The sequence below is a fragment of the Gobio gobio genome (assembly GCF_949357685.1).
Source record: "Gobio gobio genome assembly, chromosome: 10".
Lineage (NCBI taxonomy): Eukaryota > Metazoa > Chordata > Actinopteri > Cypriniformes > Gobionidae > Gobio > Gobio gobio.
Window position 1 is genome coordinate 9,410,726 of NC_137116.1, and position 20,409 is coordinate 9,431,134.

At 42.3% G+C, this 20,409-nt stretch overlaps 1 protein-coding gene across 1 annotated transcript in view; it reads left to right on the forward strand.

Annotated features, from left to right (window-relative positions):
* bsna (bassoon presynaptic cytomatrix protein a) overlaps positions 1-20,158 on the forward strand; it is a 56,331-nt gene extending 36,173 nt beyond the window's left edge. Inside the window, 10 exon segments of the mRNA XM_079826552.1 lie at positions 179-6,859; positions 7,680-7,929; positions 7,932-10,025; positions 10,482-11,245; positions 13,369-13,462; positions 14,139-14,270; positions 14,479-14,535; positions 14,920-15,043; positions 15,335-15,415; positions 18,786-20,158. Of these exon segments, the coding sequence (XP_079682678.1) occupies positions 179-6,859; positions 7,680-7,929; positions 7,932-10,025; positions 10,482-11,245; positions 13,369-13,462; positions 14,139-14,270; positions 14,479-14,519 (10,056 nt within the window). The 3' untranslated portion in view covers positions 14,520-14,535; positions 14,920-15,043; positions 15,335-15,415; positions 18,786-20,158.
* Positions 20,159-20,409: the final 251 nt, after the last annotated feature.

The window sequence follows — 20,409 nt, forward strand, 5'->3', positions numbered from 1 at the left end:
AAGTTGCATATGTTTGCATTGCTTGTTGCATGCCCTTAACAGAAGATTTTTAGATTAATAAAGAGAGGGCTCAGTTAACAGATTGATAGAGTACCACTCTATAGACTGAATTTATGGTGTGCACTGGCATTCATACGTCTAAGTGTATGTTTTGTATTTTTGTGTTTTGCTCTCCCAGGAAACCAGCAAGACAAACAGCAATCATGATTTATCACGGAGCCCACAGAGTTTGAGTGATACTGGCTATTCCTCTGATGGGATCTCCAGTTCACATAGTGAAATTACTGGTCTTATCCACGAGGAAGAGCTGAAGATGAGTGAGAGAGGTCTGACTGGGCACCATACACCACCAAGTCCGTCTGAGCTGATTAAGCTGGAGAGCTCCATGCGACCCCTTCTAGAGTCTAAATTTTCATCTGAAGGAGAAAGAGCACAGGACAAAAAGCGAGGAAAACAGCAACACGGTGACTTAAGGAAGCATCAATCTCGCTCAATATCAATCAGTCCGGAGGAATATGACTCAGATGAGGACCTTGAAGGTATTTTGGAAGAGGAGGAAGATCCAACTGAGGGAGAGTTTAGAACAATTGCTGCTGCAGGAGAGAAGAGTGGCCATAAAAAAAGAAATGTTGAGCCCGAAGAGATTACTGATGAGGAGTTTATGAGGAGGCAAATTATGGAGATGAGTGCAGATGAGGAGAATGAGGATGAGGATGAAGAAGAGGAAATGGAAGAAGAGGACGATGATGAGGATGAAGGCTATGGCTATAAAAAGCTTAAAAAGGCACAAAAGCACATCAGTGACTCAGGAAAAGAAAAGCGCCGTCTCACTTATCACTCTAGTAGCTTTGAGGAAGAGAGTAAAACAGCGAGTGATGTTTACAAAGGATCAGCTGAAGAGGACCTCATGGCCTCACAAGGAGGGTTACGCAGATTCAAGACCATAGAATTGAACAACACCAGCAGTTATAGTCGAGACATGGAATTAAACAATGACAATGACCTGAGTCTTGACAGAGAGCCTGAGCTGGAGATGGAAAGCCTCACTGGTTCTCCAGAAGAAAGGTCAAGAGGGGAATATTCCTCCACCCTCCCACCAACCACCTCTAGCTACACCTCGGGGATATCCCCTACTTCCATATCCTCTATGGAAGATGACAGTGACAGTAGTCCTAGTCGCAGACAGCGTCTGGAGGAGGCGAAGCAGCAGAGGAAGGCCAGGCATCGCTCCCACGGCCCTCTCCTACCCACCATTGAGGATTCTTCAGAAGAAGACGAATTGAGGGAAGAAGAAGAACTCCTAAGGGAGCAGGAAAAGATGAGAGAAGTGGAGCAACAGAGAATACGAAGCACTGTCCGGAAAACAAAACGTGACAAAGAAGAGCTAAGGGCGCAAAGACGCAGAGAACGATCCAAGACTCCCCCAAGCAATCTATCCCCCATTGAGGATGCTTCTCCAACAGAGGAGCTAAGACAGGCAGCCGAGATGGAGGAACTCCACCGGTCCTCCTGCTCAGAATACTCTCCTTCGGCTGACTCAGATGGCGAGGGCTATGAAATGTCATCAAAGCTGTACAAATCTGGTAGTGAGTACAACTTACCAACCTTCATGTCACTTTATTCTCCTACTGAAAAACCACAAACTACATCATCTACAGCTGCTACAACTACTTCCTCGAGTGGCAAGAAATTAAAAAGTGCAGAAGAAGTATATGAAGAAATGATGAGGAAAGCAGAGATGTTGCAGAAACAACAAAAGCAGCAGACACCGCCACAATCTTCACAACAGTACAGCACAAACACCTATCAAGAGTCAGACATTAGAAACAGACAAGATATCGAGGATGAATATGACTATACTGATCAAGAGAATATTCACTATGATAATGAGGAGACAGTTGATATCTATGAAGAGATCCGCCAAACCTCACAAAACATTTCAAAGCAGCTTGATGACCAAGTGGAGATGGATGTATCCTACTCAGAAAAGCAGTTACTAGATACAAGCTCAGCCTTTGCTAAGTTGCTGGAACAAAGCAATGCTTTACTGACTCCTGGCACAAGCCCTACCCAGATCTCAGCACCAATATCATTTTCTGAAGCTGGGACAGGAGGGCGGATACCTGATGTTAAAGTAACTCAGCATTTCTCAAAAGATGGGCCAAAAGAAAGACTTAGAAATCAAACAGGTAAAAATGGTATTACACCAGCAGTTGCTGCCACAACTATTGCTGCTTATGGAGTGTATGCCAGGGATGCTGTCACTGTCTCTCAAACTAGTGCCAGTCAAACGGTGTCCACCACACAACCCAATTTATTTGGTCGGCAGACCACCACAACCACTGCTAGTGTTTCAAATGTGTCTCACAAAATAGCTGCAATCACTCAGGCTTGCAACCAAAGAGAAAGTTCTGCAAGGAAAATGGCAATCAGCAAGGGAGTCCAAATGAGGGATAATTCAACATCCTCAGAAGCTATAAGTGAATCTGGCCCGAGATCAATTAGGTGTTATACTTACCATGAAAGGAGTCCACCTGTTTCTCCCACTTCATCTCCTCTTCATAGTCCATCACGATCTCTTGCTAGGAGAACAGCTGAGCTTTCAACTCAGACAGTTATCCCTTCAATATTAGCTTCATCTGGGAATGCTTCTCACACCTCTCCAGTTATGACACATGGCACTCAGACTTCACATGGGGTTGTTCAACCAAGCCTTTTTAGACAGCAGTCCTCTCAAGATACCCATTTTATGGTTAGAACAGAAGAGCTTGAGCCCACTAGCCCACCAAAGCCAGTCACAGTTAACACAGCTACATCTCCTTTGTCTTCACCGACAAGGTTTAGCCGCCAATCAACATTTGATGCCTACTCACCTCCTGTCAGCCCTCCTGATACTCCACCACATCAACTATCACAACAGCATGGATTCTACAAGAACTATAGAGCTGTTAGTGTTGGAACAAGCATGGTCACCACTGCTAGCATGTACACACGTGGATCAATGTCAATGGAAAACATTTCCCTTTGTCGTATTTCCACAGTTCCTGGTACTTCAAGAATTGAGCAAGGACAAAGGTTTCAGAGTGGAAGTGTAGTAGATCTACGGACTGGCATAAAGCCAACACCAATTATCATGACTGACCAAGGTATGGATTTGACTTCCTTAGCCACAGAATCTCGAAAATATTCTGGGTCTGTTGAAGGAAGCCCCATTCGTCAATCCACAACTATTCAGCCCTTAATAATGAACCTGAATACACAGGAGCAGATGCATGTTGTGACTCCAACAGCAACAACTATCAGTGTTACTGTAGCTGCATCTATGTTCATGTCCCAGCCTAAGCACCCTGTGCTGTATTGTGATCCTCTTGAAAGCAGAGTTGATTTGGGCAAAGATATGGGAACAGTTGTTTGCCTGGCACCAAACAAGCCACCACCAATTGATCCATCTATACCAAAGATTGATGCAAAGCTGGAAGACCTGAGTATCCAGCAAGAACAGTTACTTAAACAGCAGCAGAAGCTTCAACAGCAACAACAACTTCTTGAGCAGCAGCTTCAGCAACATCATCAGCTTCAACAACAACAAGCTGCCTCTTTTGCTAAGTTGAACTTATCTAGCCAACTACCTCTAATCAAAAAGGATATGCTTGTCACTCAGACAAGTACTGCCACAGAGGTTAATGTCATCTCACCGGCTATGACATCTGAGGTTTATAGTGCTGGAGGTTCTCTTGATTTAAGGGGAAAGCAAGCAGAGACAGGAATAATGAATCTGACAAACGTAAAGCCTCATGTGATGATGGTCCAGATAGATGGCACTGCACAAGGAGCAGGAGCTACTATCACACAACTCATCAAATCAGAGGAAGGCCAGGATGCAATGAATTTAACTGGGCAAATAAAATCTGAAAATCAAGTGACGTGCTGTGACATGGTTTATAACCTGCCCTTTGGTGGCAGCTGTGTGGGTGGTCCATTCTCCCAGAAACCAGTCACAGATGAGACTTCTAAGCTATCATCAAGAGCACCTTCCACATTACCACAGCTTTATCAACAACATGATTTACGGCAAGATGGACAGACATACCAAGATTACGCAATTAAATCATACACGTTGCCCCTCCCTGGACGTCTTCAACCATCAATGTCTGAAACTAACCTTGCAGAGGCAGGGTTGTCGTCATATTCAGCAAATCTTGATCCCCATTTTCATTCCTCTGGAGAATTATTCACAGACACAGTAAAGGATGGCTATGATGGAGGGTACCTTGGAATGGGGCTTCAATATGGCTCCTACACAGATCTTCGTCAGGGTGATGTGGCAGATCTACCAATAAGAAGGTACAGCTCCCTGACCAATATCAGCTCAGATTATGGATATTTCTCAGGTGATTTTGCAGAGTCTAATCTTGCCCAGTACAGTGCCACAACTGCCAGGGAGATAAGTCGCATGTGTGCAGCTCTTAACTCCATAGATAGATATAGTAGTAACCCTGACATATTCCAGGTGGGCACCGAAAGAAGCAGTGGTCCACCTAGTAGAATTAATCTGCAACAAAGTCCCAGATTTGGTTTCAAGTACACCCCAGATGGAAAGCCTCTTTCCCATAGTCAAGCTCTAACTGATCTCATAAATGCAAGACAAGCCAGTCTTCGAGCTATGTATCCATCAGCTATTAGATCATCTGATGGCATGATCTATTCAACTATAAATACACCAATTGCATCCACAGTTCCAATTACAACCCAGCCAGCTTCTGTGCTACATCCGTTATTAAGAGGGGTTTATAGACCTTATCCTTCACCAAATATGACACCAGTACCTCTGGCAAGCCTAACTAGATTGCCACTAGCTCCAAGAACTGGGCAGGCACATTTACAATATCCTACACCCAATCCACTCCCTGTTACAACATCCACAAAAGTACCTGAGTCTCCAGCTATCACAACAATCCAAGATACTCCATTGTACCTTGGCAATTCTCCAGTAAGCTTAACAGTAGCTGGAACTGTTACACAACCAATTCAGTTCTCTTCTGTACCTGCTGGTTCTATCACATCAGCACCTATTTCAACACCAGTGGCTGTGGCAATGAGCCAAACTGAGATCCAGTTGCAACCAATGAATCTATCTCAGCCCCACCTTCAGAACATGGCCACGGCCCAGACGCCTCTTATGCAACACCAACTACCACAATCTAAACAATCTGCTCAACCCTATCCTCCAGTGCAGAGTCATCCTATTACTCCCAAAGCACAGCCATCCCCATCATCTCAAGGAGGTAGAACTACTGCTATTAGAAATCTTGCTCAAACTCAAGAAAAAGAAACAGAGGAAAGACTACATCAACAGCAGGAACAACTTTTGCAAATTGAGAGAGAGAGAGTGGAACTGGAAAAATTGCGACAGCTAAGGCTTCAGGAAGAGCTTGAGCGGGAGCGTACAGAGTTGCAGAGGCATAGAGAAAAAGAGCAGATGCTAGTACAGCGAGAGATTCAAGAATTGCAGACTATAAAGCAACAAGTTTTGCAGCAGCAGCAAACTGAGAGAGAAAGCCAGTTGGTCCTGCAGAGAGAGCAACTAGCTCAACAAAAACAGCAGCTTGACCAGATACAATCTTTGCAACAACAGTTACAGCAGCAGCTTGAGGAACAAAAGAGACAAAAGACTGCAACAGCTGTTGCTGCAGCCAGTTCAAATACTCAAATAATCAGTGATCATGCTGGCAGAATGGTTCAGCAACAGGAAATGGCCTCAGATATGTTGTATAATGATGTTCAGGTTTTCTTAAGATCACTACCAAATTCTACATCAGAGATATGCTTGAGAAATAGTGAAGATCAGCCAGAAATCTGGTCCATGCGTAAACAAAGATCTATGCCTCGACTGCAAGATGGAAATGAGGGAGAACTGACAATGTTCCCCCAGAGGCGAGTAGACTGCAGTGTGCAAACAGATGATGAAGATGGAGAGGAGAGATATCTGGTATCAAGAAAACGACGGACTAGGCGCAGTGTGGACTCCAGTGTTCAGACAGATGATGACGAAGACAAGGCAGAGTGGGAACAGCCAGTTAGACGAAGACGTTCCCGTTACTCAAGACATTCTGCTGAATCTGGTGTAGACCACAAATCCGAAGCACCTACATTTACCACTTCAACTGCTAAGACAACATCCTCCAGCATTGCCATCCAGACCATTCGAGACTGTTCTTGCCAAACAGAAACCGAGCAGCTGGTTAGAGTATCCCCGAGCATACATGTCACCATCCCAGACCCCAACAAGGTTGAAATTGTCCACTATATTTCTGGTCCTGAGAGAACACAGAAGGGTCAAAGCTTAGCTTGCCAAACTGACCCTGAGACTCAGTCTCAAAGCATAGTTATTCCACAGATAAGCATTGCTACCACTGTCAGCCCCACCAGTATCCAGTTGGTTGGATCAGCTGATCCACTCTCCCCAGGTCAACAGAGTGCTCTGAAGTTTGGGAGGCGGAGGCCTGATCCTTTGGAGTTTGGTTACCAGCAGCATCACCTGCACAATGAGTCTCTGTCCAGCTTGATCCGGCAACAACCTAAATCTCCACAGGTGCTGTATTCCCCTGTTTCTCCTCTTTCTTCTCCACAACGCATCATAGAAACATCATTCTCTTCTAATGAGAGGCTGAATAAAGCACATGTCACCCCGCAGCAGAAGTCCTGTATTGCTGAGCCATCACAGAGACACCAGGCCCTTCCCCGCCCAATGAAGAATATTCAGAGATCTTTGTCAGACCCTAAGCCTCTCAGTCCCACTACAGATGAAAATACCAAGGCTAGGATTTCACTTTATCAACAGCAAGCCCTTCAGAGTCAGGTATGTGTCATTTATTATCTCTTTGATTACAAACTTGCACTTTGTATAAAGGACAATATGAACTGCTGTTTATACATTATATATACAGAAAATGTAATTATTGAAGTGAGGTTGTAGTGTGAATTAATTGTGATATTAATTATTATGTCTACAAGCCTGAGATACTAAAAAATGGCAGTTTGTATATACCTTGGATTTATTTATTTATTTTTTGCTGGTGTAATATTGTTTCAATGTAGTTTGTTGTTGTTTGTTATGGTGTTGTGTTTAGTTTTCCGCTAACAGTACAGTATATGCAGTTTTTAGAAAGTACATTTAAAATATGTTTTCACATGCACTTTTTTGCCTTCTTGAATGGAGTAAATAACCTTTCAATCAGTTTCTGGGACCTTTTTGCCTGCTTGTGCCACAGACTTTCTCTTTTTTTAAGAGAAATGAATTATTACAGCAGCAATAATACCATGTATTGTATGGACAGGAATGTGTATTCTTAAGGTGATGATACACAGGGCAATTTTTTTGATCAATGTTGCCCCGCATTGTTGCCGAGTGATGTTGCTTGGGCACTTTCCCATTGAGAATGGACAACAAATTTCTATCTGGTCGTGGGCCCTGTGTCTCACCTGGTTGCCCGTTGATGGCAACATTGCTCAAAAAGTTCCCCCGCGTTTCATCACCTTTACAGTTTTATATCACATTAAACCAGTAGTTAGAGCTAAGCTAGTCATTATGTGTAGTACTCTAATATATAACATTGTGTTGTCCTCTGTATTTCATGGTCCTGGCTCTTTCACTCCTCCTGGGCCCTGTGTCTCTACAGCTGGCAGCCCTGCAGCAGAGCTCCCTCCTAAGGAAGGTGAAGAGGACCTTGCCAAGCCCTCCACCAGACGAGACACAACTGCCTATGGTCACCCCTAACCTATCCCACATACTTATGCCCTCTCTGCCATCTCTGAAAGGGAGTTCTCGTTTAGCTGCAAAGGCCAGTCTACTTAAGGACTTGACCCATGAGCTGAAGGCTGTTGAACAGGAATCTACAAAGCTACGTAAACAGCAGGCTGAGTTGGAGGAGGAGAAAAGGAAATTGACGCCAAACTTAGATACCTGGAGTTGGGCATCACACAGAGAAAAGAAACTTTGGCGAAGGATAGAGACAGGAGGGAGCTAACATACCTGCGCTGCATGGGTGATTCACGAGACTATATGTCAGACTCTGAGCTCAACAATCTTCGCCTGACAGCTGCAGCCTCATCCTTTGAGAGCAATGGGCTACTGACCAGACCTAGCACGGCACCACTCAGCCAGTTTACTTGTGAGCTGAACACTGCAGCCCAGTTTCCCCCCACATCATCTTTCATGTCGTACCAGTACTCCCAAAGTCTCCCACCGGCACCTACCCCACAGAGCACAGGTTTCAACCAACCTCCCTATCCGTCAGTCACTCAAGCTCAAGCTCTCCCCCAACCCACCCCCTTGCAGACTTATCCAACCCTATCTTATCAGGTCCAAGGGACATTTCCTTCCCAAGTCTTCCCACAGAGCCAGCCTCCATATCCAACAGACACTTCAATGCCAACTCCAGCCCAGCCAAGTCAACCAGGGTTTCAGCCTAACCTACCACCCACTGGTCCAGTCCCTTATCCAACCCACAGTACACCATACCCAAGCCAGGCACCCCCCTATCCGGTCAGTCAAGCAAGCAATTATCAGCCACAGACAGACACTCTCCCTTTTCACCAAAAGCCACGACAGACATCACTTGCTGACCTTGAACACAAGATGCCCACTAATTATGAGGTTATAAGTAATCCTACAGTTGTAGTATCAACCACTGCCCAAGATATGAGTTACAGCCAGTCTGGTTTGGGTTCATCTTATGGCCAATACAGCACAAGCATGGCAAGCACTTATGGTCCCTACTCCTCTTCTGTTTCAAATACATATGGTGGGTCTTTAACAACCTCCGCAGCCTCTGGTTATGGGCCATACACAACAATCTCATCCAGTAGTTATGGGCCATACACAACAACTATTGCAAATACTTATGGATATACAGTAACCACAGCCAGTTCCTATGGGCAATATAATACAATTCCTACCAATACATATGGCCAGACAACACTATCTGACCATATACATTCAATGGAAAGCCCCTCTATGTACACCAGTGATAGCCTATATGGATCCTCCAACCTAGATCAGAATGTCCCAAGGAACTATGTCATGATCGATGACATATGTGAACTCACCAAAGAAGGCATGGGCTCTAGTTCAGAGTCACATCGCAATGAGGGTCATGGACGATATGGGAGTGACGGACTTCACACTCGAGGGGGGAGCTCTTTTGGCAGACCAGAGGATGAACGTGATGCAGATCTGTACGACCAGCATCATGGCAGGGGTAAGAGCACCTGCAGCTACCAAGCACAAGGGGCAAATACGCATGGCCGGGTAGTGGGAAGCAGTAGCATGGGTGGGGGATCATCATATTACTATGATGACTGCAGTCACTCGACACCTACATGGGCAGCCCAAAGGCACTCCTCAAAGAACCTGTGCCCTTCAGCCGTCATGTCCTCCAAGAGGAGCAAACATCGTAAACAAGGCATTGAGCAGAAGATATCCAAGTTTTCCCCAATTGAGGAAGCTCATGATGTGGAGGCAGATCTGGCCTCTTACACCATGAGCACCTCTGCAACCAGTGGTTATGGCTCAGGTTCCCATTACCATAAACTTCAGGATGGCATCTATGGGCTACGGAGCACTTACAGTCCACAACGGGGCAACCATAATGATGAACGTCTCTATGGCTATGGCAGGTCCCGTTCAACTGGCTATGGCATGGACAAAATCTCTCCCTGTGAGAGGGGCTACAGAAGCAGGTCATATGAACGGGACCGTGTAGACCGGTCATACCACAGCAACTATGGCCACAGTGTGCACCCCGCTTTGCATTCTCAGTATTCAGAAAAGGAGAGCTCCCATCTCATGACAAAGCTCATGGGTGTTGGGAGGGCTTTCAGCTATCCATCAAATTCATATGGTTCAAGTCACTCTCTACCCGATGTGCAGGACCATATTCGAGACCTGCCCCGGACCCATGTCTACAAACCAGATGATATGTATATAATTGACGATATGCATTGTGCTGTTTCTGACAGCGAAGGTAATTGGGAGCTGAATGCCAGCGTTACTGCCCACTTTAAACATCCCCCACCCACCCAGAGAAAGAGAGTGAATAGCTGAAGTAAAGAAGTGAAAATCAAGTGCATGCCCTTGTTTTGTCTCCAGGCAACATGCAGCTTTCAATAAAACTGACTCTCAATGTTGTGCTCAGTTCCAAAAACTGCATGGGTTGTTGTGTGGTCTCTTTATTTTTGCCCACTCTTGTTCTTTTCCAAGGTGTTTCATTTGTGTGTATTGAATGGTTTTGACTTCCAAACCTATTAATGAAAAAAAATGGCTTTATATGTTGTATGTTGAGTTTAAATACATTGCATGCATTTTATTTAAGCTTGGCTATTTTTGTTCTTCTTTTTCTTTTGCATGGTCTTACAAGTGTGCAATCCTCTTTCGCCATCAGACATCGAGATTGATTGTGATCTGCTTTTGGTTTCCAAAGCATACCATCTCGGTCAAGAGGAGACAGACTGGTTTGAGAAGCCCCGCGATGTTCGTGGTTCCCGTCACTATGGCAGCAGTGGTCATTCTGGGAGGCGAGGCCATGTCAAGCACACATACCATGATTATGATGAGCCACCAGAAGATCTTTGGCCACAAGATGATTATGGTCAAACCCGCCAGACTTCCTCTAGAGAGCACCGCCATCACAGCAGTGGAAGTACTGGTAGGCACTCCTCACGCCACTCAGATGAGCCTCGTTCCTCTCGATCGTCACGTTCCTCAAAGGATCCATCCATGCGGCATGACTCCCGCTCCTTGTCATCTTCAGGAAGGAGGGGAGACTCTCGATCTCAGGGCTACCACTCCTCAGATTATTCCCGTGACACCTCAGGCCACCAACATAGCTCCCGCTCTGGAAAACAGTCCTCCCAACATCAAGGGTCCTCCAGCAGGAAGCAACAGGACCACCCCTCGTCATCCAGGCAGCAAGGACCTCTTGGGCCTGGACAGAAGGGACAAAGTGGACCTTCAAGTTCAAGCAGGCAAGCTGTCTCCCAGCCACCTGTTGATGGGCAGCAAGGCCAGCGAGCACAGCTTCAACAGCAGGCACAGACAGCAGCTGCCAGGTCAGGGTCACAGATATCTGCCACAGGCACAGCGCAACCACAGTTAGTACAAGCCCAGCAACTGCAAGCTAAACCTGGCCAGACTGGTCCAATGGCTCGACAACCCACCTCAGTAGCACAGATCTCCCCAGCTGCAGTAAGTAAATATTTTGAGACATATATTTAGTCATTATGTCATATAATATTTTAAACAGCCAGATCTTATATAGCCTTTCTTAAAATTGGAGTCACCTATTAAGCATGTTCCTGTGATGTTCATAATCTTTAGTCTTAATGAACATTATAGATGAGATTTATGAATGCCCGCAGTAAAATATTTTTCTTAAGTCTGTTCGTAGTCAGATTAATATTAGTAAGCTACATGCTTTTCAGAGTTCATTAATGGAATAGTTAATTTACTCACCGTCAGGCCATCCAAGAAGTAGGTGACTTTCTTTTTTCAGCTTTTAGCTAAATTTTTAGCTAAAACCAGTCTTTGGTGATTCATAAATGCAAGTCAATGGGTGCCTTCACTTTGAGAGTCAAATTAATCCCTTTGGCTCCTGATGATATTCTTATGAATGATCTATATATGGTCTTATGAAGCAAAATAATCAGTCTGTGCAACAAACGGAACATTATTTTCAACATTATTACCAGTAATCCGTAACCTCAAGATTTCATTCGCATGATGTTTGCACAATAACATTGCAATGCTCCACTCGTGTCAACGGAGGCTCTCTAACTCTGACGTATGCGCAGAGGCAAAATCACGCATGAAATGACGGCATTGTTGTTTACAATACGCGTGCAGACCAAACACCTTCACCAACAGTTTAACACCAGCAAGTAAAGCAGTTTAAAAAAACCTGGAAAAAACAGTGGCTGATGATTCTTATGTAAAACAAGCTCTACTTGTTTGCACAGCTCTACTTGTTTAAACCCAAATATACCAATCAAAAACTGAGAGAGCTGGAGAAAGCAGCGGCAGCACCTTAACCACAAGCCTTGGGGAGACAGAGAGCTCTTGAGATGTGGTGGTGCTCATGTTCTGAGTACCATGCCGTAACAGCAGAGCTAGAGAGCCTCTGTTGTCATGAGTGGAGCATTGAAATGTCATTTTTCTGTCGTGCATACATCATGTGAAAGAAAGCTTGAGCTTGGGACTCTTATGATTACGCACAGGGCTGTTTCCATGAGGCTATGGATTACCGGTTATCATGTTGCAAATTATATTCAGGGTTTTTCTTTTACAGATTGATCGTTTTGCTTCATAAGACCTCAACATCATAAGGAGCCATGGGCATTTAGTTTGAGTTGCCAGTATCTGCTTTTTTCTCTCAAAGTGATGGCACACGAGGACATAAGGACAACTGGTTCATCTTTAGCTTTCTACTAAAGAAAGAAAATAAATTAACAGCAAATTTTAGTTTTGGGGGGAACTATTCATTTCAGAGCCAGTGTAAAGCCATCAGATGTTAAACTCAGATCACTGTGGCCAGATGAGATGAACCTTATTCTTTTTATCTGTTTACCTGTGCCTGGTTTATTACAGGTCTTGCAAGGCAGCACTATATTGATCGTCCTCAAAAATCTTGCATTGGATTTGTTCTTCTGATCCTGTATTACAGAAACATCCTAACTTAGAATCCTATCCTGTCTGTTTAGCCATGGGAATTTCACTTAAGAAATATAGCTTTTTTAAATCTTAGGTGAAGAATACTGCATTATGTGTCAATGCTTGTGTGCAGCCAACTAAAAACAAGACACATGCTTGTGCATAACAACGGCAAAGTGGCTCTGATGCTGCATTTCATTTAAGCAAAACTAAGCCGAGGCCTAAAAGGCTTACCTGAAACTTCAACTCTATTCTGTTGCTGCCTTGCACTTTTTTTCCAAGGAAGTGCAGACCTACTTTTTCTTATAATGCAATTCTACTAGTTACATATGCATAGTTACATAATCATTTGTCTATATGTTCAAATGTATGCCTAACAAATTTCCTGTATTCACCATCTCTGTTCTATACTCTGTTCTGTTACAAAACTCCCCTTTCTTTAGTGCCTGCTTAAGTTATAGATTGAAAGAGTGAGTTATAGTTTTCTTTTAAACAGTACTTTTAAAAGTTTTAAATTATTTTAAATCATAATATTGCTTTTGTCTAATTTCACATTAAATATGTATTAATTATTAACTTAAGTATTAACTTAACAAATAAGTAACAGTATTAAAATATGAATAGGCGTATTTTTATGAACATGTGTCTCTTGTCTCCAATAGATGAAACCAGAGCCGACCCCTGCCACTGCTATTGGAGCTAAAGCAGTCCCCGGCCAGCCTGCCAAAATAGCTCAACCTCCACTTACCGGGATAGGTAAGTATGCTCAAAAACTACAACATGGCCTAGATTCACTAAAATCTCAATCAATCAATCAATCAATCTTTCGGTGAAAGGGTGAATTGTACCAAATGTTAACCGTGCTGCTCAGTGCTGTCACTAAATACCAGGGATATACAAAAGACCTATAAGTAACAATTATGTAAATATCTAATTCATTTCAGAAACTCTATATGTCACAGGCTGATCTGTCCTTTATATGCAATCGCATAATTTACTATAAATCATTTATCATATAATTTATCAATCAAATCATTTACTGTAAGTAGGTCCAGAGTTCTTCTGAACCCCTCCACCTCCCCAGCTCCACCTGTCTAGATCTGATACAGGATTTATGTATGTATATTCATGCAGCAGCAGAATTTCTTACATGCAAGCCTTACCAAAAATAAGATTGTGCCTATGTCACTGATATACTATCGGCATTTGTGTGGAAAAACAAATGTTACAGCAAATAAATTAGCGAAGAATGAGTGTATACTTTTAATCTGTAAATATCGGCAAGACAGCTACTGTGTCTTGAGGATTAATGAGTGGTCACTGTCTGATCATTACATTATCTTGGATTACCACCTTGATTTTCACCCATATCCATGCCTAAATGAAGTGGGGGATATATTTGTCTGTTGACAATGTTCCCATAATTCTCTAGGCTCCAAGGCTCCCACAAGGCCTGGAGGAATTGGCAGTGCAGCTGCGGGTCAGATGGGTGTGGATGGAGAAGGCATGCTGTCTAAAATTTTGCCTGGAGGAGCTGCAGAGCAAGCTGGCAAATTAGGAGAAGGTGAGCCGAGTTTTCAAGATTGAATGACTATTTTTAGGCCTAGTTTAAGTAAAACATGGGTCAGTCAAAGAGTCTTACTAATCAATGTTTTTTTTCATTTGCAAAAAAACATTTCATTATTTGTACAATACTTTTTATAACCAATATTAATCTATTGTATTTCTCCTTTTATTTTAATTTTCAATTTTACTTTCTGTGACTGGCACAGCCATCTCTGGGTTTGGCAAGAAGTTCACCTCCTTGTGGTGAGGAAGAACAATTAAAGGTGGGTGCAATTGCTTCACACTTTAGAATAATATGCAGGACTAATGAGTAGTACTACATTAACTCTTGAGCTACTACTGACTAATTTGGAAACAAGCTTAACTTATCAGTAAGTGATATTGAATTTAGAACTGAGATAGTTCCTTATTAGGTCATCAATAATATTTACTGAATGTGATTTGCCTCATTAAGTGATTTGCCTCATTAACTATGACAAATTATAAAGAATTACTAATTACAGTGTGGTCAGAGAGTGTGTGTGTATGAGAGAGAGAGAGAGAGAGAGAGAGAGAGAGAGAGAGAGAGAGAGAACAGTGCATTATAGTAAGGTGGCATATTTTCAGCTTTACGGTGATTATTCTCCTTTTTTCTGTGTTATTTTAAGGTGTCTACAATGACAGAGGACATTTTTGCACTGGAAAAACCTATGAAGTTTCCCTAAAATGTTTTAATATAAAGAGAAGACAACACACGAAAGTGAGAGGGAGAGATGCTATCTGGTTGTTCTGGTAAGAAAACGAAAAGTTATGATACAATTTCATACATATTACATTAGGGTTGGTATCTTGGATATGTAACCTTGTTTCCTGAGTAGTGAACGAGAGAGTAGCTCCAGACACTAACATCCTCTGTTGTGACGATTGTCTGAAAGTCATAAAGAATTATGCCAATTAATTGGCAGATTTTCATTATTGTTAGTGATAGTTGGTGATATTGCAACTTTTTAGACCATTTTGTAAAAACCGTTGTGCAATATTTATAGAATAGAATTTGTTCTTGTTTTGTTTTTGTTTATTAAGCCAACCAAGACTGGAATCACAGGACTCTACCAACTCAAGGTCATAATTCAAAGGAGACAACACTATTCGCTCTGAAAGCCTGTAAGTAGCTTTAGAATTTGAAGTTTTTTTAAATTACATAGTCTTAATCCAGGGGTTGGAAATTTAGACTGGTGACATTGGGGAGCAGTTTTATTATGTCTTAGGTGGAGTGGGGAGCAAAAAACGATTGCCGGGTGTAAGGCTTGGATGCAGCTGCTCGGCTATGAAAACCCATTCCAAGCTCTCTAATCGCTAATCTGAAGGCCACACGAAGTTTGGAGGTCTGTAGCTATTGACTCTGCAGAAAGTTGGCAACTTCTGCGTACTGTACACCTCAGCATATGCTGACCCCGCTCTGTGATTTTACATGGCCTACCACTTCATGGCTGAGTTGCTGTTGTTCCCAATTGCTTCCACTTTGTTATAATACCACTAACAGTTGACCGTGGAATATTTAGTAGTGAGGAAATTTCATGAATGGACTTATTGCACAGGTGGCAACCTATCAAGGTACCACGCTTGAATTCACTGAGCTCCTGAGAGCGACCCATTCTTTCACAAATGTTTGTAGAAGTGTCTGCATGCCTAGTGCTTGATTTTATACACCTTTGGCTATGGAAGTGATTGGAACACCTGAATTCAATGATTTGGAGGGGTGTCTCAATACTTTTGGCAATATAGTGTATTTGGCAGTAGGTTCAAGCATCCCAGTGCCGCTATGTGTCTGGGCAGACACTGAGATAAGTGCTCGCTGGAGACCGCTGCATCCTGAAGCAATGGTAGAACGGTCCCCTGAGGGACCAAAGAGAAATGGGTACCATATACTGAGGTCTTAACCATTTCCTTTCGGGGGAAACTTCCCTCAGAGGTCTGATGCTTTGAGCGTCAGGACCTCTTTCCCGTAGCCTTCTTGGCGATAAGGACGGTCCTCAGATCTGTCTGGTTGAAAGCGCCTCCTTCTTTCTGGGGAGGAGCCCGGAAAGCGATGCTCAGTTTTTGTACCACCCAGTACGAGGAAGTGGTTTTTGAAGTCTGGGGCTGCTCCCACCTGAGATTGACGCAGGAGGAGCTTCTGGATCGCCACCGCCTGCTTGTTAGCCTCCTGGTACCTCTCAACGACTTTATTGACAGTGTCGCCAAAGAGGCCAGGGGGGGCGATAGCGGGGCATCCATAAGGAATCTTTCTCCTTTATGGCACTCAAATTTAAGTGCCTCTCTGTGGCCACCAGGCCATAGCACAACCGATGGATCTGGCCAACTGACATAAAAAGCAAAGAGTCAAACTGCCCAACTAAATGAAACAATGATCACCATAATGGTGACCAAACATTTTCAATAAAACATCAGTATCTAAACCTCTGTCAATAAGAGCTTCTGTAGATGTCTGACAAAAATAAAGTCAGTCTGGTTAGTAATGCGTGAAGCTGGTAATGCTGTTTGTGGTGTTGTTTAATCCTCCTCTGCTGAGATCTTCAGAAATTGTATGTCTTCTTTTATCTTCAGTTGATTTCATCTAAGACTGTGGCTGAAGTCAGTCGTACTTCTTGTGTTCCTCTTTCCTTCAGTGATTCTGCATGTTATCATCAGGTGTTTACCACTAATGCTGTGGCAATATATTGCCTGCCTTTGCTGTGCAGGAGTGGCACTGGCTTTATATGATGAACAGATTGTGTCTCTTCAGACTATATTTAAGCACATGCTTTACATAAACTATAGTTTAACAGCAGACTGGCCCTTGGGTCCATGTTTAGAACCTAAGAAGCCTTCTATAAACGGTAACATTTAAAGGTGTATTGTGTATTTTTTACAACAAACAGATATTGTCGTCCATAAATTGAGTATAAACACTGACTGTTTAGAGCTTTTTCCAGATCGGCTCAACTGATGTGAGCCTGATGGGGAATGTTATGCCACGTTCAGAATGCACAATTTCCAAACTTGTCGGATCACAAGCTCTTTTCACATGACTATCTGTGGTAGCATTCAGTCACTGGTGTGTTCACACTGCATGATGGATCAGCGACAGGGGGTTTCACACGGCATGACGTTACTATAGGAAGAATTGCGACAACTCTGTCCCGTCTGCAAACTATATTTCACAACCAAATACACGCGAGATGTGACAAGGAAACAACTCGAGATAATGCAAGATAACGTGTGCGTCAGACCAGAGTTCTCGCACGAGACTGGGATTGTAATTAAAAATATAGCTTGCAGAAAGCTTGCGATCCAAATTGTCTGTGTGCTGATTTTCAGCGAAAAGGAGAAAAAGAAAAAAGGTTATGGAGGAGGAAATGGTTGGGGAGACGCGGGGAGCAAGGATTGTGTTCAAAGAGAGTTGGAGGTCAAGCAAATGTTTGTGCTTTGTTTCTGTTTGATAAAATTGTAAATATATCTATTAAAATACTGATATTTTGGTCTATAAATTCTCCCCGAACCTCCCGCTGCCCTGTATCTTGCTCTCTCATTGGCTGTATGTCATCGCAGATGTGATTTTCAGTCCGAACACATTTCACACAGCAGGATTTTGATCTCAGATCATGTCTTTGATAATTCACACTGCGTGATTGTCACTCCCGTAAACGAGCAATGATTTGCCTATGATTTCGGGTGTTTGAGACAATTTCGCAAAACCTGTCGGCGAGTCAAAATCGGGATAAGTGCTCAAACATTTCATCTGACAGAAAATCAATTTCATAGACTTACATCTAGAGACTTGGGTTTGGTGCGATACTAACACGTGTAATAGAAGCAAGCTAACGTTCTGACAAGGTTCTCTCAAAGTTATGAACAAACATTCTTCCAGTAACTTTGATAAAACGCTCTTTCAAAGTTCTCAAAACATTAGCACAAAAACTATATTTATACATCATTCATGGAACGTTTTATTTCTGAAACATTTGAGTTGGACATACATATTTTAAATGTCACTAATTATTTTAAGAATGTTCAGAGAACATTCCCTTAATGTTTGAACATTGAGAAAATGGAACGTTCGCGTAACCAAGAAAACACCTTTTTAAAACATTTGAAAAATTAGTGGTTTTGAACATTCAGAGAACATTCAGAAATATCGTTTTCATAAGTCAATGGGAATGTTAGCAAGCGTTCTTAGAACTTATTCTTTATTAGAAGGGACCTTCTGAAAATGATAAGAAAGCTCTTAGATCTCAAATCGTCGGTGAATCTTTTGGATCGAATCTTTGATAATTCACACTGCGTGATTGTCACTCACGTGCACGAACACCGATTTGCCTAGGATTTCAGGCATTTGTCAGCATTTTTGCCTGTCAGCAAGTCAAAATTGGGCCTAAAATCGGGCAGTGTGAACTCTGCATTAGGGAAACATGTTTGAAAGTAGTCATTATTTTCATATTTGATGTCATTGGATTGTAATGCCGTCTTTGTATTCCATATTGTTCTTCTTCAGATTATTTGGGAATTCTGTATCCGTGTTCCATCCGAACAACATGAGCAGCTCTGAGAGAGCTTCCTGGCCTATGGAACACAGAAGAAGAAGAGCGATGACTCCAGTCGCACACTATCAGCAAACCACGCCGGTCGATAATGCCTACAGTGAATCCTGTGCATTACTCTGGAAACAAGCTGACACGCTCTCACTCGAGGAGCACAGCGAGTTACTCACAGAGAAGTGTGATTCCGCGTTTCTCTTGGGAAACGCTCTTCACTCCCCTCTCAGGAACGGAAGAAATCGCAATGTTTGAACACTTAGAAAAACTTCATAGGTTTTTCCTAAAAGAAGAAAAAAAAAAGGAAAATCATGAACATGGTTACTGTAACACACATCTCTATGCTAAGTCCTTTAACTCAACATTCCAGAATGAGGAAAAAAAAAAAAACCTGTTTGTTTGTTTTTGTCTTTTTTTGTTTTCCTTCCTTCTCTTGCTATGTGCTATAAAAGTGTAAAGTGGACTCGGAATGCATGTAATCCAAGACCTTACACTGTTCACGATATCAACGAGAGACCGGCAATGCGTTAATGAAGAAGAGGACGGAAGAAACTCCAGGACAAGCCCAAACATAAGACTCCGATCATCATGTAAAGCAGGTTCTGGCCGATCAGGTCTTTTTTATTCATTATCCTTCCCAAAGTGTTCAGAAATTGTCCTCAGGCAGCAGATGGGGTATTTTTACAACAATCGTACGGTATTGGCGAGTTGGAATATTGTGCATTATCTTTTTGTTTTTGTCGCCTTACTATGTTTGTAGATATTTTTCTATTCACAGTTTCTATTTATTTATTTTTTTCGCATTGTTTGTATATGGAAAAAGTTTATTTTTGAATTTTTAAATAATTTATTCATTGCTGTTTTGAATCATTGTCCTTGTTTACAATTTCCTTTTTTTAATTTAGTTTATTTTTATCAGTTTAAAATTAGATCAAAAGCAATAGAGGATGGAGGTCAGTCGGTAAAGAGCACAATTGTTCGATGTTTTTACAGTAGTGGTCAGGAGAGTGTGTAAACCTGTAATATATCTGTACGGTTCAGGATCACTGTCTGTTGAGTCATTAAATAAGTGATGCTCAGTCTCTCACGATAACACGTTAGGTGTCAAAGCCATGATATTTTTTATGAAATAATGGTAATAATTAAGAAAAACATAAAGCTAGTGGGAGAAATAAGGGAGGTGTTTAGTGGAATGTTGGAACTTTTAAGCAAGTAGAGATTGCATGTTCTAAAAAAAGAAAAATATTGATATTGCTATATGTTCTAATGGTATGTGTGAATGATTTTGGATGTGTGTATGTATGCATCTACATTTGTTATCATTCAATCAATCAAAAAAAAAGAAAAAAAATCTGATCAACAACCAGAAACTAAACATTTGGTCAGAGGACTTTTAATTTCAGACCTTCTATGCAATGAATTTCTCAGCTGAGAGAAACACAAAATAGTATTGAAACGAAATAAAACACCTAATCCAAGAATAACTAGATCGTAGTTTCACAAATGTTACTAGGGGGCTGATTTGTTTGTATAAGAGAAACTGTAATGTAAATAATCAATCTGAATGGACATTTAGTTTCCCAT